This window comes from Bubalus kerabau, chromosome 1, assembly GCF_029407905.1.
Source record: "Bubalus kerabau isolate K-KA32 ecotype Philippines breed swamp buffalo chromosome 1, PCC_UOA_SB_1v2, whole genome shotgun sequence".
Classification (NCBI taxonomy): domain Eukaryota; kingdom Metazoa; phylum Chordata; class Mammalia; order Artiodactyla; family Bovidae; genus Bubalus; species Bubalus kerabau.
The window spans coordinates 241131460-241156639 of NC_073624.1; the positions used below are offsets into that span (position 1 = coordinate 241131460).

General features: G+C 40.8%; 1 protein-coding gene and 1 non-coding gene across 19 annotated transcripts in view; one reads left to right on the forward strand and one right to left on the reverse strand.

The window, feature by feature from the left end:
- PWWP2A (PWWP domain containing 2A) overlaps nucleotides 1-25180 on the reverse strand; it is a 114444-nt gene that overhangs the window by 18836 nt on the left and 70428 nt on the right. For 2 of the 18 annotated variants that reach the window (XR_008707400.1, XM_055561223.1), the window contains exon 1: nucleotides 14770-15425. The exons of 3 other annotated variants lie outside the window; for them this stretch is intronic. Coding sequence is in view for 5 of the 15 variants with exons in the window: in XM_055561223.1 (XP_055417198.1) it covers nucleotides 14770-15353 (584 nt within the window). In the remaining 10 variants the exon portion in view is untranslated. Of the gene's footprint in view, nucleotides 1-7269; nucleotides 7431-9473; nucleotides 9554-10008; nucleotides 11613-11693; nucleotides 11758-13421; nucleotides 14121-14769; nucleotides 15436-25180 lie in introns of those variants that run through there. 13 more of the 18 variants (XM_055561261.1, XM_055561288.1, XM_055561280.1 and 10 more) reach the window with 13 other exon arrangements.
- LOC129642616 (small nucleolar RNA SNORA33) lies at nucleotides 4041-4170 on the forward strand. Its single transcript, XR_008709869.1, has one exon. It is a non-coding gene; the product is annotated as a small nucleolar RNA SNORA33 (small nucleolar RNA).

Consider the following 25180-nt stretch of genomic DNA (forward strand, 5'->3'; position numbering starts at 1 on the left):
CTATGTCAGACTGCAAAATTAAATTTCAACTGTATACTTCAATAAAAAAAAAAAAATTTTTTTTAAAGTAGCTTTCTATTCCAGGATAGCATTTTGTACCCAAGTGTTTGCTTCCTGACTCCTTAATTGCAACGTACTTTGAGTATTTGCCCTTATACGTAAGTGCTCAACACTTTTTCAAGATGACAGGAAGGCAAAGGTATTTCTGTGTTTTCTTCTGGAGCGACATAAAAAACTTAATGAGGTGAGACCGCTATTTTGTATTAACAGAATTCCCTAATTTGTATAAGCCATCATTTGTCCCATTATACTTTCACTTATTTCTATAATTGAGAAAAGAACAAATTTCCTTCCTTTCATTAGGGATAACTAACTGCAATCATCTTAGTTTGTTTTTTTTTTAACAACTTTGTATCCTCAGGCAGTCCTGAACCCCTCTAAATTTAGTTTTTGCTTGTATAAAAGAAAATAGCACTATTTCCTACCTTAGAGAATTCAGGGAGGTTAACAGGTCAATAAATGTTAACCATTTTTCAAGTAATTTAATCTTACTTTCAACTAACAATTTACCTGAGTTTCAGATCCTTTTCTGTCTATCTTATGTATCATCTGGCCAATTACTTTAAATCTGTTTATGTCAAATAAGCGGTGAAATCTCATATGTCCACCTTCATGGAGTTTTTAATAAGAACATTAGTTTCCCCACTAGATCTTTTGCCTTTCCCTCTCATGCATATACAAGTATTACATATTTTTAATAACATAGGGAAGCACTTGATTGTATAATGATAATGGAAATTGTAGGCCAAAAAAGAGAGGGGAAAAAAAAGAAAGAAGTCTAACTGGTAATTGTGGGTAGTGGATTGGCAAATATTTTTTAACTGATAACAAAACTTCCAAAAAGAACTAGAATGATAAATTTAAGAGGAAAAAGGCATCAATGTCCTACTCCATCTTAGTGATCATTTTGGTTACTGTTCCAGGAAGAACACTTAATACCATGGCTGTTTTCAAACTGAGTGTGGAAAGGCTGGTTGCAAAATCAACAGTCATGTCTATTTGTGAGTCATGTCTATGATTTAAATTTTTAAAAATGTGTAAATATATGTAACTGCAGTGCATCTGTCTCTTGTAATATGTGTTTATAGGGGTCACAGATAAAACATATTCGTTACTATGCTCAAGTATGAAAGCCAATGACTTATGAAACTGTAACCTTAATAAGAATATAAAGTAGCAACAAAACTATGGTCTTCTAAAAACCCTAAAATCTAATTTCTCAAATACAGTTGGGGAAATTTACAACACACCACCACTCAACGGTGTTTGAAAAGGGAGATTCTTAAGCCCTGCCCCAAGACTGAATGTGAAGACTCTCCTAGGCTGGAACACAGGATCTAAATTTTTAGCAAGTACATCTGCTTTACCTTTTTCTAAGGTAAAGATATTTATGTCCCATGTGAATGCTCACCAAAGGGTGGCCTCAGCAGAGGAAGATTTTAATGATCAGTGGAGAGGAAGAAAGCAGACTAGTATCCCTTGCATGAGCTTTTTCCAAAACAACTTTTTACAAATACTTCAAGCGTTGAGTAGAAAGATTCAAACCATCTCTCTTTCCCCTCCCCTTCTTTGTGCAGCATGAGGATATTTATTAACACATTAGCAACAACTCATTCTAACTCCTATCCATTTCCAATCTTTAGTACCCAAATCTTCTAAAGGAAAATTATTCAGGTATTATAGCTTAATTAAAAATAGCTTTTGGATATAAAGTAGACAGGAGACCTCCCTGCCCTACTTCTGTGGATTCCTGTGAATCTAGTTCAGAACTAGTTTAAAACTAGCCATCATCTTAATAATCTAGGAGTAATGAATATCAAAATTCTGAGGGCAAATACTGGGGCTTAATAGTTATTTTGTGTCAAAGCAAGAGAATATCACTATGAAAAAGAATCTTCAGCCAATGCAGATGTGAAACAATTGCTCAGAAAAGAAGTTCAGACAAGTTAGTTGAGACAGACGCCAGTGTTCCGTTTGAACCAAACCTCCCTCCAATCAAGTGTATGAAGCAAAGACAAAGGGAATCCTTTCTCATTCAGAATTCTTTTCTCTTATGAAAACCTACAGTAGGAAAAAATTACATGCAATTAACCCATTTTTTAAAATATCTAGATGTACTTATTTCAAGCAGATGTTTTCAGAACATCTACCTCCCTCCTTAAATCACCAATAGGTTCAATCCTAAGGGAGGGAAAACTGAAGCAAGCTGATTTTGGTTCACAGTGCATCTCTGCAAGATTGGTTGTTAGGTCAAATGAAATTAGTTCAATAGTCAGCTACGTGAGGTAGAAAATTTTATAAAAATAAAATACAATGTACATATATGCCTCAAAAAATTAAACACATCCACTTCTGAGTATTTAGCCAATAACTGGAAGAAAAAAAAAGTTTCTCAAAGAGATATTTGCACACACACATACATAGCAGCATTCACCATAGGCTAAAGATGGAAACAACCCAAATGCCTATTTACAGACAAATGGATAAAGTACAATGCACTATTACTCAGACTTAAGAAAGAAATCCTATCACATGCTACAACATGTATTATCCTTGAAAACATTATGCTAAGTGAAATAAGTCCATCACAAAAAGACAGTACAATTCCACTGATAGTAGTCAAACTCACAGGAGTTACTTAATGGGTACAAAGTTTTAGTTTTTTAAGATAAAAAGTTCTGAAGATCTGCTTCACAACAATATGAATACTTAACACTGCTGAACTACATACACTTAAAGAGTATACTTTACGTTTTTACCACAATTAAATTTTTTTAATTGTCTAATGAAGAGGGGCAAGTTTGATGAGAAGCAGTATATTTCCATGGTGATAAAGGAATTATTACTGCAGGGGAAATAGTAATTATGATGGAGAATAACAGAACACCCTGACCTGAGAGAAGACTCAAACGGAACATCACCAGTGAGGCCACATGACCACAGACCTGGAGCCCTGAGCACACAACATCGCCTGTATAACCTGAGCCTCTGATGAGTAACAGGCAACTAAAGGGAGGAAGAGTCCCCATTTCATACATTCTATATTATACTGCAACTAAATGCAGTTCATTTACTCAAGGAAAAAAAGTTTTAAAGGACATTTTTGGGAAAATTGACAAAGTAATGAAACATGAGCTACAAAACAGATACATGTTCTCTTATCAACATTTCCTGAATTTGAAAACTATGCTGTGGTTATGTAGGAAAATATCTTTGATCTTAGGAAATAAATGCTCAAATATTAAGGGGTAAGAGAGAATGATGTATGCAACCTACTTCAAACAGTTCAAGAGAAAAACGTGTTTATATAATGAATGATAAAGCAAATGTGTCAAAATGTTAAAAATCAGTGCAGCTAAGATAAAAGAGTTTAAGTTCTCTATTTTGAGATTATTTCAAAGTTTAAAAATTATTCTAAAAAGTATAGTCTTAAATTTAGTTTACACCTCAGTTCCATCAAAACTTTCAAGCAGGGACTTCCCTGGCGGTCTAGTGGTTAAAACTCCATGCATCCACTGCAGGGTACACGGGTTCGGTCCCTAGTAGGGGAACTAGGGATGCTGTGGCACAGACAAGACAAGGAGGAAAAAAATTAAAACCTCCAAAGAAGTATATAAAAAAGAAAATTTGTTCTGCTTAAGCATAAATGCCCACAAATTCACCTCAAGTGCCACTAAGCACAAAATCTATTCAAATACAAGTATGCTAATTAGTCAGATAGTATAAAACTAGTTCCCAGCCCTAGGATCAACTGCAGTAGGTGAGACAGAATGCAAGAGTCCCTGCTAAAAAAAGGTTCTAGACTAGAGGGAAAGAAAGCACTGAGGATTAGTGACTAGGCAATGAGCCTTGCAATCGACTACACCTGGAAGGGCCCAAGCAGATTAAGTAAAGAGCAAAACAGGAGTGGCAGAGAGTGGTTGCCTGGTTTTGAATGTTGGTAACCAACTAAAGTTAGGTTTTAAAAAAGCAAAAAATTTAAGCCAGCCAAAGAATCTGCTTACCTGAATGTGTTTCTGCAGAAATTTAGAAAATGCTGGCAATAGGAAAGCCATGTTACAAGCCTTAAAGACATTGAAGTCATTAAGGTCCCTGAAAATGGCTACAAGGCATTTTAATGGTGGGAAATACTTAATAAGATGTGCTATTTTTTTTTGTAAAGTGAAAGTGAAGTTGCTCGGTCGTGTCTTACTCTTTGCGACCCCACGGACTGTAGCCTACCAGGCTCCTCCGTCCATGGGATTCTCCAGTACTGGAGAATTCCAGTACAGAATACTGGAGTGGGTTGCCATTTCCTTCTCCAGGGGATCTTCCTAACCCGGGTCTCCACATTGGAGGCAGACGCTTTAACCACTGAGCCACCAGGGAAGCCCCTTTTTCTTTTTTTTTGTAAAGCTTCACTGTAACTAGTGCTAACAACTTGGGAGTTTGTGAATTTTACTAAAGCCACATTTGTTTTTTAGAAAAAAAAAAAAAGGGCAAAAAATAAAAAGCCAACAGGTGATAAGATGCAGCACAGGAATTACCCATCAGCAAACGGACACCCCCTTCCATAGGAGACAGTTCAGAGGCTTACACAAGCAATAAAACACAGATAATCCATATAGTGGGAAAAGAGGACATGTTGACGAGCGTGTGTATGAGGGAGGGTTAGGTAAGAGTATAAGGGAAGAAGAATACTAGTCTCCTAAAAAGACAATGCCAGTGAGGGTTTCTGATTACACAGTGATGGGACCAAAAGTACAAATCACTTGTTAAAAAGTTCAGCTATTCTAGTCTGGTCCCACCATTTAATAAGTAAAAAGAACACAAAACATCTTCCTTTCCCTAAGTTTGAAATTTGTCTTCATCAAAAGTGAGCCCTTTTCAATTATGTTTTAGAAGCATGTAATAAGCAGGACTAAATTTCCCAAATGACACTGTAACTTTCTCTTCATGACAAAGCCCATAATTCCCTCAAAATCCACCTGCCCCAAGGGGTTACTGGGAAGAAAAAATTGAGACACATCCCTCACCATCCATCATGAAAACTCCTAGTTATCTCACTCCTTCATAAAATATAAATGTCATCCTTCCTTATTAAAACGGGAAAGTTATACTTCACCAGTATTACCTGAAGCTTACAGACTTTTTCAAGTTATTTGAAGATGCAGGTTATCCTGCAGGCCACAGTGCATTAGGTTGGGTGGCTATTCAAGCAAACCTATTTAGATGACTGTAGCAGCTGCTGTCATCTTAGTTCTGCCACTTAATAGCTGCTTCATAAAACTATGAATAGTTAACAACTATATAGTACTTACTTTGTGCTAGGCACTATTCTAAATTATTTACAGCAACTGATTAACCATCACAATTTGTAGCTGATGAAAAACTAAAGCACAGAGTGTAATGACATTCCCAAGATCACATAGCTAGTGCGCAGTACAGCCAAGATACAAATCCAGGCAGTTGCCCCCAAAATCAGAATCTTAACCACACTACTGCTGCTTCCCCTCACTTCATCAAGCTACTTAACCCCTCTCCCTCCACCTCTAAGGGAGTGGAGGAGCTAACAGGCCCACATACTGTTTTCTGAACCCCATCGAGGTGGACAGACCTCAGAACTTTTCCCAGCTTTCAAAAGATAATAAGCACTGATTCATCAAGCATATTACTAGTTCAGCGGTGAAATGAAACAACTTCACGCTAAATGGGATAAATACATATAATATCCTCATATAACTTCAGTCAGGTTAGGTTTTGCCACCAAAAAATTTAACAGAAAATTGGTTTCAGAGCTTTTTCAATATTGGAATTGAAGTAACAAGAGTATAAATAATTACTGTATACTAGGGCTGGTGGGCTGCCATCTATGGGGTCGCACCGAGTCGGACATGACTGAAGTGACTTAGCAGCAGCAGGCATAATATATGGTAACTATTATTATAGTAAAATTAATACATATCTGAGACTTCCCTGGTGGTCTAGTTGTTAAGACTCTGCATTTAACTAAAGGGGGCATGGGTTTGATCCCAGGTTGGGGAACTAAGATCCCTGGTTGGGAATCTGTGCAGCCTAGCCTAAATAAATAAAACAATATTTAAAAAATAAAATATATTCGATTTTGTTAACCGAGTGAATGGATATTTTTAATTAAAAGCCCCAAGTATTATAAAGGCAATCTGCAAGGACTGTGGGTACCCAAATGGGTGAGGGAGGGAGGGAAGATGACTTTAGCAACATAAAAACAAAACATCCACGTATTATGAACAAGAATGCCAGGAAAAATTAACTAGGGGTGGGGAGCATGGACAGGCTGCGTAAGTTTTAAAAGAAATCGCTGTAATCCTAAGGATGTACTCCATCTTCTAAAAAGTCTATGTAATTCCCTTTCATAAATATAGGTTTTGGAAGAAAAGAAAAAAGAGGTTAATCGTGAATAATTTAGAGTTTAAGCTCCCACTCATATACCTTCAACTAATCCTCTGAAATAAGGGTCCCCAACCTCCAGGATCTAATGCCTGATGATCTCCAGTGAAGCTGATATAATAACATTAGAATCAAGTGCACAGGAAATGTAATGCACTTGGATCATCCTGCAACCACCCCCCGACCCCAGTCCGTGGAAAAACTGTTCCATGAAACCAGTCTCTGGTGCCAAAAGGCTGGTAACTGCTACTCTAAAAACAACTACTTACCTGGATATTCTGGAAATATGGAAACTATAAAGAAAACACACTTCAATCTTTTACAAAGCAAAATGGTCATAACATCTGTATGGTACTCAAATTATTTAACTCCCTAACAGTAAATTCTTCTTTTAAAATAACCATCCAAGAAAATGATAATGACCATGAAGCAGCAAAATATTTTTACGAGCTGACAAATCTTGATTTCACTTTTGTACAACATCACTTAGAGAAACATACTTGAAAATGAACACTGGTATAATAAAAGAATCTTAATTATCAACATAAATACTCATCAGAGTTTTCAAACACTTGGAAAGAATTCCCTTGGTCCTGGCTCTAAGACACCAATACATAGTCTTAAGTTCTCTATGTTTCCATTATTATTTCTATGTACTTTTGATATTTCTGTATTATATCCAATAGGATCTATCACAGAGAGGTCTAAGTTATTTCTCAATGGATGGACTTTTTTAAAAGCAAGTAATTCAATTAATTTCACTATTTCTGTTTTACCACAAACAGGTTTCCAACAACTTACTATAGGTTAGTCTTTAAAGTCTTTTCCAATTCAATCATCCAGCACTTAATCAATGTGATCTTGTGCTCAACAAGCTTCCAATCTGACATTTTGTGATTCCTCCCATGAAGTAGACTCCACTGTTGCCAGGACCAGGCCAACCAAGGCAAAACATTTAAGACCTAGGACCATATATGAAGAAGAAACCCCATTTTCAAAAATGCCCCAAAGAGTTCACTAAATTGAACTAGCTGAAAAGCAGCTCACATTTTAAAGTCAAGCAGCTACTCTTGGTGGCGTGAGAACAGAGCGCTCTGCCATTTCTACCTACCAGGGTAACTCCCCACAATTGTAAGCTAAATGGTAATGGGAAAAAATAGTTTTATGTATTAGAACAGGGCTGTTTGTAAATCTTAAAGAATTGTATGTCATTCAAAAATGCATCCTCGGGGACTTCCCTGATGGTCCAGTGGTTAAGATTTCGCCTTCCAATGCAGGGCAAGGAGGTTCGATCCCTCCTTGGGAAGTTAAGATCCCACATGCCTCTTGGCCAAAACACCAAAATCTAAAACAGAAACAATATTGTAACAAATCCAATAAAGACTTAAAAAAAAAAATGGTTCCTCAGTGCTTTCCTATTCAAATCACAAAATGTAGTTCTCACAAACCACTGTGACTATCAGCTGTTCATCTTATTCCATGAGCAAAAAGGTGTCTTCAATACACCTGCTAATTCCTACAACTTATAGTTTTAGGCAATTAACTTAATCTCTGAGCCTTGGTGTCTTAATCTGTGAAATGAAGATTAACAGAATTTAACTTCATTGGACTTCCTAGAGTAAAATGAAACAATATCTACAAAGTACCTGGCACAGTGCCTCGAATGGGAGTGGGAAATACATAGTAACTATTGTTAATTATAGAAAGTAAAGCTTGGCAACCTTCTTAAATGGTGGGAATAAGCAGAAAAGAGAAGTCAAATATTATAGGAATTATTTGTTTTAAAAAAGGCTAAAAAACCCCACAATTTTGTTAAGGCCACTTGGTCCAAAGGTAAAGAGACAAAAATTGACTTTTTAAACTTCTAGTGGGCAACCAGACTTAAGGAACAATTTGCAAGTCTAATTACCAGTTCTACACAAAGGATCTGACCTGCCACCCAAGTGGCCCATGTATTGCTTACTTTGTAACTACATTCCAGTCAAATTACCCAATAACTTTAAAAACAGGTTTAACAAACTTATGGTCCTACTATTTTGGCAAAACTACCCCTAAAAGTCAGTTATCTCCAAATATGCTCTAAGAGTCATCTGTATCAGAATCAGCTTGTTAAAAAACAAATTGGTAGAGCAAAGCTCAGAAATCTTAAAGCACATTTGTTTTGAGAAAAACTGCTCAAAAGATTTTAGCCAAAACATTCTCTATTAAATCCATCCAGAGTATAATTTAACCTCCACTTTCCTGCATGATCTGCCACTAAAGCAAGCTCTGTTCTGGTGTGCCTGAACTAATGAGGGAATTAAGATAGAATGGGACTAATAAATATCAAGAAACAAGGATGTACTTTAGAGGCACAAGTTAACTACTAAAAATATCTTTCATTTTTAATCAATGTGAAATTAACTCAGCCATAACAGAGAAGATGAACACAAATTCTTTAATGGCCCCCTACAGAAAAGCTGATCTCAGGAAGATTAAACTTAGTTCCATCAAGAGCATTGCTTTAAGACAGTACACAGTGAAGTATGGTCTTATTCACACATAAAAGGCTGAAATTTAACCTCATTTTATTGGAGACCCAACTCCAATAAAACATGCCTGGCATAATTTGTGTGTAACACATCTAGTTATCCAGTCTACAAAATTCATTTTCAATACTATGATATTACAAGATTCTTTACATTCAAACTAGACTTTTAATGTTCAATAACTAATCACTTCCAAAAAAATCACTGTAGTCCAACCAGCAATGACGAGTTCACTCTCAATACAATATATATACAAGCACAGCAGTGGCTGTCCTAAGCTGCCTGGGTCAAAGTGATTGGCACTCATCTCTATGCTATTTTACTGTCGAAATTCTTTATCAACACATTTGGATATAAGCAGAATAATCAAAAATATTTTTAAGTGTTTTAAATATGCACAACTCAACACAATCATTCAAGCATACTACTTCAGGGCCTAAATTCTCAGCCTGGACACTTAGTATAAGCTACTCATACCACTACTCACTGCTTCACCAGAATGGCTGTATATTTTTCCCACCAAAAGTAGGGCTATTGCACCATACGTTTCATGATGTCTGTAAAGAAAAAAAATTATTGTCTTGGTTTATATTTCCTTAAAAAAACAAGTACATCTATAAATTGTCTTAAGAATTTAGTGAAATCTGAAGTTGTCTAAAGAAATCACCTCAGTTCTTATTAATGCAACCTGCATATACAAACAAAAGTATTTGTAAAAGATCATTTCCAAAATACAACTAGCTACAATCTTTAATAAGTACGTACCACAAAATTAAAAATGCACAAGGACTTTTAAGCGTAAGCATTTACTTCATGATCCCTTAATTCATATCAGTTCCCAAAATACGGGATCAGAAAGATTTTTTAGGACTTCAACGTGGCTTTATAACTTTAAAGATGTGAAGAATAGTAAGAGTTTAAAGATCCCTCTTATAGAAAGAAACCACAGGTTTCATACATATGTCCCTTCAAAAGACTCAGTGGTAAAGAATCTGCCTGCCAAGCAAGAGACCTGAGTTTGATCCCTGGATCAGGAAGATCTCCTAGAGAAGGAAACAGCAACCCACTCCAGTATTCTTGCCTGGAGAATCCAATGGACAGAGAAGCCTGGTGGGGCAAAGAGTCAGTCACAACTTACAAAAAGACTTATTTTGTTTCAAGCATAGATTGAGAGGCCTGAGAAACTACATGTTCAGAAGCTCTGGCTGAAGGTTTTTGCCCTCAGCAAGTTATCTTGCCTGGTTAAACTTTTCTATGTTTGGAATTACTAAAGTTAGAGGTGTGTTTAAGGGAGAGGCCTAGACGTCTGCAGGCAGGCAAAAGATATCATATCATTTCTACTGACCCAAAACAAGGCCCTTGGGGGCCTGTAGGGGGCTACAGTTGTCCCATCTGTTTACTCCTGAGGGAAAAGAACTATTTTTAAAATGTTATGGAAATGCATCCAAGGGGATGCAATTGGAAGAAAGTCACAATGTGGAAAATTCTACCAAAAAGGCTATGGATTAACAAATAAACTGCAAGGGAATAAAAGTAATGGTAGGAGAACTACAGATGAAAACCTTAAGGAACTTAACCAATTGCAATGTAATAAACTTTACTTGAATTCTGATTTGAACAAAACTTAGATGTTAATTTTGAGACACTGACTGCATATTATGATGTGAAGGAATTGCTACTATATTAGATACAACAGTAGTACAGTTAAAATTTTAAAGTCCTTATCTTTTTAGAGATCTGTACCAAAATATTTATGGTAAAATGATGTTTACGATTTGCTTCAAAATAACCCAGTGGAGGTGTGCATATGATAAAACAAATCTGGCTAACAGCTGACATATGTCAGAGCAAGGAACATCCACTTACCATAATACCATGGATGTTCATTTACCATAAGAAAATTAAATATTGTACAACCAATGATTATTTTGTCTAAAATAAGCATTAAGACAGTTTAGCAACCTGAAGGAATGTTTTTTATATAATACTATATAATGCTAGATGAAGAAACAAACGTACCAAAGTCAAAATTTCAAAAGCATAAGGTTAAGGAAGAAAACACAATAGGAACACCAAACTACATTTGGGAGTTACTTGATTACTTTATCTGCTAGTCATTAGACTACTGTCATTAGACTTTGCTAAAGTAGACAGGGTTAATTTAAACTACCTAAGAGGGCTGAGGATAAAATAGTGGATATGCCTAGAATAAACTAAATAATGCAAGCCTCAACGTAAAGCCCTTCAGTTTCAAATAAATACTCCACTACACAATATCTGTTCTAACTAGATATTCAAATATCCTCATTTTTAGGGTGACCATGTTTTTTACTTGCCAAAGCAAGTTACTTTGAATAAAGAAAGGAGATCAACAATCAAACCAGGTACAGGAAACCAGGTACCTGTATAGGATGGTACAGGAAAACCAGACCACTTGGTCACCCTATTTAGGTCTATAAATTGAGGTGTAAAGTTTGTTTGCTTATTTGTGTCTCAAGTGAATTGCCTTAAGTCAAAATGAATTAGCCTCATAAAGACTAGAGACTGAATCCCAGACAGGCAAAGAGATTTGCCCAAAGTCAAGGTATTAACTGGAGAGGAAGATGCTAGAAGTCAGCACCCATGTACCCTGAAACTCTGTCCAGATCAATGTACCATTCAGCACCACTTTCTTTAGGGTTTTTTTTTTTTAATTACATGTGTTCTGCTCCTTTTCCACAAAAAGATTCTCTTCAAAAATGTCTTCTTCAATCAAATAATTCTAAAAATAAAGCAAAAAATAATTCAATGACAGGAAGGTAAAGAATGTCAAACAAATGCTTACAAAAAGCAAACTCTTGATCAAGCCACATATACATATATAAAATCCTGTACTCTAGGATCAGACACTCTTGCTACATGAACAACTCTTCTAACTTTGAAAGACATTTCTGTGCCACACGTCAGAATAAAAAAATTAATAAAAGCATTAACTGGCCCATTGGAAGACTGAAGAAAAGTACACATACTATGATGCACCTAGTAGCCTCCCAAATGTTAATTATTTTCTGATATCTCACTGAAGAGGCAAGAACCAAGGCCTCAGAGCTTACTCCGTTCCCAGTATACAGCTATGAAAACGGGGAGTCTCCAGAGCAGGTATGGCTATGAGCTGACTAAAAATATCTGCCTGGCTCCAACATACACAACCTCTGTATTATCCCATATAGCTATTAACAGAAGGATAAGCATATATTTCAGAAGCATGCACTTCTTTACTTACTACTTAACAGGAAATTTGCCAGCCCAACTGCCTTTCTAATATGAAATTAGAAAATGCACAGGCTTTAGAATCAGATCAACTACATCTGAATCTTTGCAATCTACAAGCTAAATAACTGGCCAAATTGATGGAATTTCCTCCCATATAAATGAAAAATACCCCCAGAATTAAAGAATGAGGTCCAAAGCCTGTTTCTTAACAGGTACTCAAAAAAAAAAACAACAAAAAAAACAGGGAAGCTCTTGTCTTAATTTTTATATTGGAGTACAGTTGATTTGCAGTGTTGTGTTCATTTCAGGTGTACAGCAAAGTGATTTAGTTATACACAGTCTATTTTTTTTCATATTCTTTTCCCATATAGAGGAAGCTGTTGTTATTTCTACCTAAAGGTTTCACTCAATGGCCAATTCAAATAGGAAACAACTTATTTTTATTTATCTCTTGGTCATGCGGCCTTGTGGGATCCTAGTTCCCAGACCAAGGATGGAACCCGGGTCCAGAGAGTGAGAGTGCAGAATCCTACCCACTGAACAGAGAGGGAATTCCTGATACAAACTATTTTTAAAGCAACTGATGACTGTACTCACAGTCTTGGTAAAATCTGTAAAGATTTCTCTCCTGGATCATCAGTTTAACCCCAAAACTGTGCATGAAAGTATGCAAAGCAAGCACAGATTACAAAATAATATTGGCAGATCTATTTTTCCAAATTTTATTATGAAAGGATATTCAACTAATCAATCACTGACCCAATACTTCCTCAAAGAGCTAAATTTTAAAAACTGTTTTATTTCCTCACCACTTCCATAATGTGTATGCTTCCCATGTACGTTTCTAGGAGGGTCAGATTGTGTCTCATACATATAGTATTCAGAATAGCTAGGAGGGTGCCTTACATAAATGTGCTCAACAAATATTTGTGGAATGAAAAGTTAATATGGTTCCCTTTAATGACAGGATCTTTTCATTTCAAAACATTAAAATGTAAAAGGTTCATAACAAGAGCTACAAAAGCTGCTACAAAAGTACATTAGAAGTACTGTAGGTAAAACAGAACTGCAATTTCCTATGAAAGAAAATTTTTAAAAACAAACAAAACACCTGGACAATGAGCACCTCAAAACAGGAAAGCACTATGGATTCCATTTCCACAAACAACTTACCTTTTTGCACCTTCCTTTTGCAGATTTGAAATCCAGATTCTCACACAATCACTGCCCTTCACTTCTGTTTGATTCAATAGCATACACACTACTGACCATACATTCTCTCTCTTGCTAATAAATACATCAGTAGAAAGCACACTGGTCTTATTCTGCTTTCTGTTTTACGAAAACAAAAGTGCAAAAGTCCTAACCCAAAATTCTTTATAAAAAAACTAAAAAAAAATTTTGAAAAGTGTTTGCGGTAATGGTAAAGACTCCCATCTTTTCCCATACTTCTTTTACGCACTTCTTCCCCAAACGAGGAAAGATTCTTGTGTCTTGATGGGAGGGCAAGCAGTTAAAAGCAAAACACACTAAAATAAGCCATTTCTAAACAGGTGAGATACCATCAGAGTGTGTGCTGTTGCAGGAAACAGAATGGAGAGCCGTGAATGGGAGTCTCTGCACTTCATATCTGCAAAAGAAGAGAATAAAAAGGTTAACTTAATTCTAGACTCGGAACACAGTATCTTCACCTGTATAAACCAAAGCCCCAAAACAACCTAATGTAAGAAATGAAAATGTGCTAAAGAGGTTTATGGGTGAACTCAACCATTCAAACTGTATCCAGTTTTAGAAGTTAGTATTTGAACACTTTTATACCACATCATCTTGATATTAAAAGTTAAATAACGAAAATCCCATCTCTTCTTTAAACTTCTCTTAAAATTTATCGTAATTACCTAAATATGCTTCCGTATTAAACAGTTATATAGGGGGAATTCGTTCTAACATTGAGAATAACAATCAAAAGGCTCATTTTGAATAAATGCTCTTCCCTTTATAAGGAGTGACAGTTAACCTTTCCGGAACCCCAATGCACACACCCCTTTCTCCAACCTCATTAAAGATTAATTTCGGAACACAGCAATGTCCCCCACCCTGTATCCCGTACTCTGCGAAAATTCTTCTGCGTTTTGCATTAACCCACCCGACTCAGTGTGGGTGAGCCAGGGTCAGGTGTGAAAGGAGGCTGGGACCGGGGGGGGTGGGGGGGGGGGGAGGGGAGGGGAGGGGAGGGCGGGGAGGGTGAGACCCAGGAGCCCCTCAAGCACTCGCGCCCCCCACCTGGAAGCACACCTGCCTCCAGGCGCCCACCTGGGGCAGGGATCGCCCTTTCGCGGCCCCGCGCCCCTGCCCCACTCGGAGCGCGCGCCACGCGCCGCGCGGTACCCGAGGGCGGCGCAGGCGGCGGGACGCCTGAGAGGCGGGAGCCGGGTGTAGACGGGCAGCCTGGACTCGCTCCCTCCCCGGGGACCGAGCGGGCCGGGGCGTCCCGGGGGGCTGCTGGGGGCGGGCGCGGTACCTTTTGGACAAATCCATGAGGACCCCGGAGAAGAGCTTCTCCCCGAGGCGGAACGACACGACGAGCGCGTCCTCAATGATGTGGTCCAGCGTGACCCGCACCTCCGAGCCGGGGATCAGTTGCGACACCGCGGAGTCCCCGCCCGCCGGCGGCACGAGAGCCGGGGCTGCTGGCTGGGGCAGCGGCGGTTCCTGGCGCTCCTCGGGAGCCCGGGGCTCCTCCGGCGGCGGTACAGGAGAAGGTGGCAAGCTGGGCCCTTCCGGAGGCGCGGCTGCCCCCGGTTCCACTACTCGAGCGGGCAGCTTCTCCTCAGGCTCCAGCTCCAGCCCTGCCGCCTCCGGGCTGCGGGCGAGCTCCCCCGGCGGCGGCGGCGGCGGCGGGAGCGGCGGTTCATCGGCCTGAGGAGAGGACTGCTGCCCGTCAGCCTCGCCGTCCGGCACAGATGCTTCAGTAGCCGTGACCGGGAGGGGGTCAGTGCCGGCCTCGCTGCCGGGGATGGGCTCCATCTCCGGCTCGGCCTCGCCGGCGCCCCCCTCCCCGGGGGACGCTGCAGTCGCTGCCGCCTCTGCAGCCACGGCCGCCATTTTCTTCCTGGCTTCTCCCTCCTCCGACTCGGGTTGTAGCGGCGGCAGCGGCAGCGCTGTTTGGTTCCCTAGGCCTTCCCCTCCCTCCAGCAAACAGTTTTGTCCCGCCCTTACCCCGATGCTCGTTATTGGCACCGCGCCATTGGTCCTGCCCTACACCCCTCCCACACTTGTGACATTTCATTGGTCAGGTGGGGATGTCTATCATTCAGTCGGTCCAGCCTTCTCATACAGAGTAGGAACTTCTCATTGGCCAGACGAGTTGTCAAATGCCTAATCTTAGAGGAGAAGTGGGGGGGCGGGCTCAAAGGGGGCGGGGGAAGTCACAAAAGCTGAGCCTTGTACCTATCGCCTCTTTTTATTGGATGGAAGAGAAAGTAAAGTCTTATGGTTGGCCTACGCTCCTGCCCATTATCAACCAGGTTTTTCTCGGAGGTGGGATAAAGGAGGGAATCACGTGGCGTGCCTGTTCTTTCAAAGGCTACAGAGGGGAGGAGTAACGAGGTAATGAGGGAGGGGAACCGCTTCCCAAGAATCTCTGCGCAGAGGTCCTTAGAATAAATGTTATTTCTAGGAGCGGACCTGCTTGCGGCCGAGTGTGGGCAAGAGAAGCTTCTTTGGGAAGGACAACTAAAGTTTGAAGATAATTCTACAAACACTTTTTGAGCTCCTCCTATGCTAGGCACTGTGCTAGTGCTAGGGATAGAAAGATGTGAAAGACATTCTCCATAACCTCATGGCAGCCGCTTCAGCTCCCACACAAGGAGTGTCTCATTGAGTACTCTCCACTTTCTAGGAACAATGCACCTACTTATTTCAAAGTAGGAAAATGCTAATGAAAACAAGAAGAACATCATACATACTGGATTAAGCTGATGAATGTTTCAGAGACTAGTTCTGCGGCATTGCTGGACTTCCACATGAATAGCAATTTTTCAACCCAAATTCACTGGAAAGTGGTCGCACCTGGTTTCTTGCTTCAGCCTTTATCGTTGCCTCATGTATGCTACAGGTGCAAAAAGCCTCTCTCTTCAGTGTCCTAATGCCCCTACTTGTCTATTCCCACTCTAAGTTTCTTGATTTGTTTGTTTGGAAGACTCTACTGAACCCATTTCTCTCAAAATGTACCTCAGAGTGAGCCTTTTCTCCAGAAGAGATCGTATGCACTGAGAATGCCTACAGGAGGCAAGCAAGAAAGGTTACCAAAATTAGGAGTGAAAAAGGGAATCATAAAGACTCATCACAGCCAATACTTACTAAGCATCCCCTATGTGCCAGGCACTGGTACAAGCACTTGGTATAACACCTCAGGTAATCCTTAAAATACTCCTATAAGGCAGTTACTGGTAATGTTATTTAGTTGCTAAGTTGTATCCAACTCTTTTTCCACCCCATAGACTGTTAAGTGCACCAGGTTCCTCTGTCCATAGGCTTTCCCAGGCAAGAATACTGGAATGGGTTGCCATTTCCTTCAGGGGAGCTTCCCAACCCAGGGATGGAACCATGGCTCCTGCCACATTTCCTGCATTGCAGGCAAATTCTTTACCACTGAACCACCAGGGAAGCCCAACTGTTATTACACCTGTTTTATGAATAAAGAAATTGAGGCACAAAAAGGGTGCCCAAGGTCATATAGTAAATTGCAAAGTCAGAATTCCAAGGTTTTGTGTGTGTGGTTTTTTTTTGGGGGGGGTGGGGGGAATGGGGGGTAGATACATTAGGAGTTTGGGATTAACAAATACACACTACTATATATAAAATAAACAACAAGGACCTACTGTATAGCACAGAAAACTATAGTTAATAGTTTATAATAACCTATGATGGAAAATAACCTGATGAATATATATATATGAGTGAATCACTTTACTATACACCTAAAACTAATACATTATCGATTATCTATTTATATCAATAGATTATCAATCAACTATATTTCAATTAAATATAAATCAAATATATTTCAATTTTTTTAAAAATCTACAGTTTTACATTGAAAGGATTGAAAATGGGAAAGAAAAATCGCCATAGGCCCTATTTCAAGCCCTGGAGCTCTTGGGAAAGGCAAGTAGGAAATCCCAATCAGGGCAGGTTCAGCATCTCCAAAGTAACAGAAGGAAATAAAGGTACTGATCCATTCTGTACCAGAGATTTCCCCCATAAGCTCTCATTTAAAACCCTGTGAGTTAAACCTTCTCCCTGTTCTACAGGTGAGAAAACCGATCCTTAGCCAGGTTACAGGTCTTCTTAGCCATCACACAGATGGCTAGCAACAGATCCTAGAGAATGCAAGTCCTTCAAGAGCATGATTGTTTCACTCATGCATTGAACAAATAATCTGTCCCCTGCAGGCTAGATCTCTTGCAGGAAACAGCCATGGATCCCACCTTACAGAGTTTTTACCATGATTGCTTTTCTATATTTCAACATAATCAATTAAACATTACATATAGTTCTATGAAACTTGGAGACCCACACAGAGTTCCCACATTGCATAATATCCCACAGGGAGAAAAATACAGTTCAGGTCCTAGGATATGATTACCTCTTGCAGTAATTCACTGCAACATACTGCAGTAAATCCTTTAAATTAAGGATTTATAGCAGGTAGTGCGATACCAAGTAACCCTTCTAAATAAATCACCATTTTCAGCCTGCAGCTCAAGATTCTCTACCGGCTTCCTAGCCTCTTCTGCTTGTCCTTCAAGGCTCTCTCTGTTCCTACTTTATCTTTTGGGGTCTGCTCTCCCTTGCTCTTCAAGCTTTCTAATACTGGGGAGATCTTTCATCCATTTATTCAACAAATAAATATTCAAGGCCTACTATATGTCAGTTGGGGATTCCCAAGTGGCTCAGTGGTAAAGAATCCACCTACAATGTAGGAGACCCGGGTTGGTTCCCTGGGTCAGAAAGATCCCCAGGAGAAGGGAATGGCAACCCACTCCAGTATTCTTGCCTGGAAAAATCCCATGGACAGAGGAGCATACCAGGCTACAGTCTGTGGGGTCACAGAGAGTTGGACACAACTGAGCAACTGAGCACACACACACTATATGTCAGTTACCGGGCTAGCAGTCAGAAGGCAGGCAGAAAGAACATGTAAGCCTCCTGGGACTTATTTCTCTACTTAGGGAACTGGAAAATAAGCAATGAATAAATAACATGATTACAAATTGTGAGCAATGCCATACAAGAAATAAACAGGGTGAGGTGATAGGGAATAGCTAGGGGAGAGGCAGAGAGTGTCTCTTCAGATAAGGTGGTCAGAAAAGACCTCTCTGAGGACAAGACATTTTAACCAATGCAAAGGATTAAGAAGGAGCCAGGGACTTCCCTGGTGACCCAGTGGCTGGGACTCCAAACTCCTAATGTAGGCGACCTGAGTTCAGTCCCTGGTCAGAAACTAGATCCCATATACCACAACTAAGACTCAACACAGCTAAGTAAATAAATACATTTAAAAAGAAGGAGGAGCCAGCTATTGACACTGCTGAAGGAACATTTGGGTCAAAAGGAACAGCAATTGCTCAAGTCCTGTGACAAAAGAGGGCTTGGTTTACTCCAGAGAAACCAGTGTGACTTCCCTGGTGGTTCAAATGGTAAAGAGTCCGCCTGCAATGCAGGAGACCACAGTCGAATCCCTGGGTCAGAAAGATCCCCTGGAAAAGGGAATGGCAATCCACTCCAGTATTCTTGCCTGGAGAATCCCATGGACAGAGGAGCCTGGCAGGCCACAGTCCATGAAGTCCCAAGAGTCAACCCTAATGATCAAGAAATCTCTCATTCAATGTGGTTGAAGAGGAACAAGAAGATAAACTAGGGAGATAAGGCTGGAAAGGAAAACAGAAGTCATATTTTATGTACTTCAAATACAAAACCAAGGATCTGCCCTCAGGGGTTTCCAGATCTACTGGGAATCCAGCTTTTACATGTGCTGCTATATCCTAGTCTCCACTGCCTTCAGCCTTCTCCTGGCATAGGGTCAGCAGAGAGGAGGTATTTGTAGGATGGATGAAGTGAAAGTGAAAGTCGCTCAGTCGTATCCGACTCTTTGTGACCCCATGGCTGTATAGTCCATGCAATTCTCCAGGCCAGAATACTGGAGTGAGTAGCCTTTCCCTTCTCTAGAAGATCTTCCCAAACCAGGGACTGAACCCAGGTCTCCCACATTGCAGGTGGATTCTTTGCCAGCTGAGCCACAAGGGAAGCCCAAGAATACTGGAGTGGGTAGCCTATCCGTTCTCCAGGAGATCTTCCCGACCCAGGAATCGAAACAGGGTATCCTGCATTGCAGGTGGATTCTTTACCAACTGAGCTATGAGGGAAGCCTGTACAGAATGGATAGCCACATGGCATTTGTTGCTGAATTGAGAGAGGTTTTGATGAATAGTTGAAAGGTTGGTCCATTTATGCTGCTAGAGCAAAATGCCACAGACAGGTGACTTATAAACAACAGAAAGTTGTTTCCTATAGGTCTGCAGCCTAGAAATACAAGACCAAGGTGCCAGGACAGTTCAGTGAGGGCCCTCTTTCAGCTTGCATAATTTTTGTTGTATGCTCACTGGCAGAAGGGGGCAAGAGTGCTTTTTTGCGCCTCTTTCATAAAGGCATTAGTCTCTTTTCGTAAGGGCCTTGTTTTAGTGACCTAGTGCTCAGTCACATCTGACTTTTTGCAACCCTCTGGATTTTAGCCCACCAGGCTCCTCTGTCCATGGAATGTTCCAAGCAAAAATACTGGAGTGGGTTGCCATTTCCTACTCCAGGGGATCTTCCCAACCCAGGGAATGAACCTATATCTCCTGCACTGGCAGGTAGATTCTTTACCACTGTGCCACCTGGGAAGTCCAGTCTAGTGACCTAATCATCTCCCTAAAGTCCCACCTCCTAATACCATTGCCTAGGTGGTTGAGATTTCAACATGTGAATTTTGGAGGGACACAAACATTCAGACCATAACAGATGAATAGTTGTTTGGTTGGACAAATTGTTGAAAGGATGGGTGGATTGAGAGATGAATGTCAGGGATAAGAAATCCAGCTGACTAACCAAGCGGATTCTCACTGTCTCAAACCGACTTTGATCTGAGTTCTCCAGAGTACTACAATTTGTGTATGTGTTCAGTCGCTCAGTTGTGTCCAACTCTTTGTGAACCCACAGACTGTGGTTTGCCAGGCTCTTCTGTTCATGGGATTCTCCAGGCCAAGAATACTGGAGTGGGTTGCCATACCCTCCTCCAGAGGATCTTCCCTACCCAGGGAAGATAAAGTAAAAACCCAAACACTGGGGTGGTGGTTCATGAAGACGGATAAATATGGCTAATTATGTTTTAGTAGTTTTTGTTTCCTGGGCCTGGTCTCTCGGGAAATCGAATTACAGACAGACAAAAACATGGGTCCTGGAGACTCAGGACAAAAGGAAGTAACTGTCAGCACATGGTCGTGAAGCCATTTTGGCTGAATAAATTGCTCCTCCTGTTCTAGGCCTATTTCTGTCCAAGTAACCAATATTTCTCTTCTAAAATCAGATGACCCACTCCCAGGCCAAGACTGGGATGATAACTACCGACAGACATGTCACTGGCTCTCCATGTGTCTCAGCGGTTCTCAATGTATTAAGGGATCTCTGAGAATCCACTAAAAAGTTGTTTTACATACTGTGTAATCACATTTATATAAAGTACAAAAACAAAACAAACTTACTACTACTACTACTAAGTCGCTTCAGTCGTGTCCGACTCTGTGCGACCCCATAGACGGCAGCCCACCAGGCTCCCCCATCCCTGGGGATTCTCCAGGCAAGAATACTGGAGTGGGTTGCCATTTCCTTCTCCAATGCACGAAAGTGAAAAGTGGAAGTGAAGTTGCTCAGTTGTGTGCGACTCTTAGCGACCCCATGGACTGCAGCCCACCAGGCTCCTCCGCCCATGGGATTTTCCAGGCAGGAGGACTGGAGTGGGGTGCCATTGCCTTCTCCGAAAACAAACTTATGCTGTTACAACTCCTCCTTTCTTAGCAGGAGAAAGGGGACGGTACATCTAGTGACTAAAAGGGAATATGAATGGAGTTTCCTGGGACTCTGATATTTTTCTGTTTTTCATCTACTCACTAGTTATAAGGAATGTTCAACTTATAAAAATTCATCAACCTGTGCACATATGTACTTTTTTGTGTATAGATTTGTATTAGTTTTCCTTTACTGCTAGTGTCTTAAACAACACATTTATTTTATCAGTGTCTTGGGTCAGAAATTCAGGCAAGGGTTAGCTGGGTCCTCTATTTAGGGTCTCTCTCAAGGCTATAACCAAGATGCCAGCAGGGGCTGCAGTGTCATCTGAAAATGTGACTAGGGAAGGGCCCACTTCTAACCTCACTCTCATGATCCCAGCAGGATTCAGTTCCTCAGTGGCTGCCGGCCAGAGGCTGCCCTCAACTCCTTGCCATGTGTGCCTGTCCAGAGAATAGTTTGTGACTGACAGCTTGCTTCATCAGAGCAAGCAAATGAGAAGAGCCAGGGAGAAATGGTGCAAGGAAGACAGAAGTCACAGTGTCTTATAACCTAATCTCAGAAGAGGCATCCTGTCACTTCTGTTGTGTTCTGTTCAAAAGCAAGTCACTAGAGCCAGCCCAAACACAAGAGGAGAAGATCACGCAGGGGTAGAAGTACCAAGAAGGCAAGGATTCCTGGGAGCTGTTGGACACCTCATTTCAAGGTTTTAAAAGATGAAAAGAAAAAATATTCTAGATGTTTCCCCAAACCTCCCCCAACCCCGACACACTCATCCACAGACTCTGCTGAAGCCTCTTATTCAATGCAGATGCTTTCCACAGCATATTACCTGCGCCTAGTAACAGATCCTCACCTCAGACTGGCAGGTGGAAGGGGCCATCATACTAAAAAAAAATAAATCCTGGGATTTCCAGTGGGTAAGACTCTGAGCTCCCAGTGCAGGGGGCCAGGGTTCAATCCCTAGTCAGAGAACTAGATCCTACTCAGCGAACTAGATCCTGCATGCCACAGCTAAAGATCCTGCATGCTACAAGGAAGATTGATCTTGCATGCTGCAACTGAGACCCAGCACAGCCATATAAATAAATGAATATTGAAAAAAAAAGTAAATCCCAATATTGAAGAAAAGAGAGCCATCATCTATCCAGCTATTTAGTGAGCACCTATTATGTGCCAGGCTGAGACAGCAGCCAGAAGAGCCTGGGGGAATTAAGCACATCACAGGTGGGCACCATCCTGAGTCATCTTCCTCCCTGGTCTCAGGTGTTCCTTCACATGGTCCCTGCCCCTCTCTGTATATGCTCAAGAGCTGCCATGTCAACATAGTTCCCTCAAAAGGGACCCTAAGGGTACTGCTTGGGAGGGAGTGGTTCTAGGCTGAATGTCTCAGTTTGTCTGGAACTGAAATATTTCCTGTGACACAGGATGTTCAGTGTTAAAAGTTGAACAGACCTGGAATTTCCCCGGTGGTCAAATGGTTAAGAACTAAAATCCTGCATGCTGCATGGCACGGTCAAAAACAAAACAAAACAAAACAAAACAAAACCCAAATTAAAAAACAAAACAAAACACCACTCAGGCCTAGCTAGGCAAACCCTAATGGTTGGCCAGACTTCATGCTTTGTATCTTACAGAAATGAACATTGATCTTTGCAACGACCAAGCAAGAGGGGGAGCCTCGGACAGGTCAAAGAAAGCTTCCAAAGCTAGAGACTGGGCCTCACAGTCTCCAAAGAATGCACTCTCGGCAACTTTGATCTTTTGGCTGTTTCTTATGTTTCCTTAGCCATTCCCTGGGACAGGATCCTTGGGTAAATGGCAAATCAGTGTGCATTTTTTGGGTCTAACCTTCTAGTTTCAAGCCGACAGGTTAAATCTGACCTTTAAAGTAGAGAATCTAAAAAAACAAAAATAAAACCTGACTTTAGATTCTAAACACCTCTGATTGAACCCACCCCCTCATAATAATTCCAAGAACTTTTATTTACTTAACATTCCTCTAGGTTGGGTTCTCCCCTCATGTCAAATATGGTAGCTATTAGATTATTAGATCCTTGTAAAGTAAGGACTTAATTTTATAACTTCCTTAGCACAGTGCTAGGCCAAGTAATAATGTCTAATATTTATCAAGTACTTACTTTACATCAAGCCTTAAATCAATTAAGCCCTATGAGGTATAATCACATAATTATCACCATTACAGAGTAGGAAACTGAGGAATAGAGAGGTTAAGTAAGTTGTCCAAGGTCACACAGCTAGTAAATATAGGCACCAAAGAGTAACATCTATTTGCTTGTTGATTACAAAGAGCTCCCTGTGCTTTTTCTGAAAAAAACTATCATTTGCTCTGACAGATTTAAGTGAATCTTTCTGAAAAATGGGTGGAAACCTCAGCTAAAGAGATTCATATGATATGACATCCATTCTTGAAAAAACACAAACTCATTTTGATAGAATTACTTCTGTGTCATCACAGTTTCTCTCTGTCTTGCTTTCCTTGTCTCTGCCTCTAATGATAATGATCACCTCTACCTCAAAAAAACAATCATCTCTACATTTGTAGGTGGTGGGCTTCCCAGGTGGCTCAGTGGTAAAGAATCCACTTGCTGATGCAGGAGATGCCAGTTCGATCCCTGGGTCAGGAAAATCCCCTGGAGAAGGAAATGGCAACCCACTCTGAGACAGAGACAGAGGAGCCTGGTGGGTTACAGTCCATGGAGTCACAAAGAGTTAGAGATGACTTAGCAACTAAACAGCAACAACAGAGCTGTTACATTTGCAAATACAAACATAATAGAATATTCAGTTCTATGTTGCTTTGGTTCATTTTTATATCAAGTTCCTACTTTCTGTTTTATTTGTATTTGTTTTTAAAATAGCAGAGATTCTTCTTAGGAAGGAATGTGCATACAGCTATACATAGAAAAAAGCCCTTGTGACATCAGTCTTGTGCATCATTTGACCTCTCCCACAGAACGCAGTGCTTCGGCTCAGTGGTAAAGAATCAGCCTGCCAACACAAGAGATGCAGGAGACATGGATTGGATCCCTGGGTCGGGAAGATCCCCTGGAGGAGGGAACGATAATCCCATGCAGTACTCTTGCCTGGAGAATCCTATGGACAGAGGAGCCGGAGGGCAGGGGTCGGGAGGGTTGGGGGGTCCACTCCATGGGGTCTCAAAGAGTCTGAACACAATGGAGCATGCACAGAGCATAGTGCCTGGCATACAGCAGACCCTCAAAAACATTTGTAGTGACCTCCCTGGCAGTCCAGGTTAAGACTTCGTGCTTCCCCTGCAGGTGGCATGGGTTCAGTCCCTCATCTGGGAACTAAGATCCCACACGCAGGACTGCCAAAAAAAAATGGTAAAATTCATAAACATGACTAAATGAATAGTTATTACTAGGGAGTAGGATCACTGTCGGAGAAGGCAATGGCACCCCACTCCAGTATACTTGCCTGGAAAATCCCATGGACAGAGGAGCCTGGAAGGCTCCAGCCCATGGGGTCGCTCGAGTCAAACATGACTGAGCGACTTCACTTTCACTTTTCACTTTCATGCTTTGGAGAAGGAAATGGCAACCCACTCCAGTGTTCTTGCCTGGAGAATCCCAGGGACAGAGGAGACTGGTGGGCTGCCGTCTACGGGGTCGCACAGTCGGACACGACTGAAGTGACTTAGCAGGATCACTGTGGGTCTCTTTCACTTTTTGCCCATCTGCATGTCCCAGTTATCTTAATTTTCTCATTTTTCTACATAGAACATATATTTCTTACAGAAAATGTTTAAAATCTTTCTTCAGCAAATAAATAAGTGTATA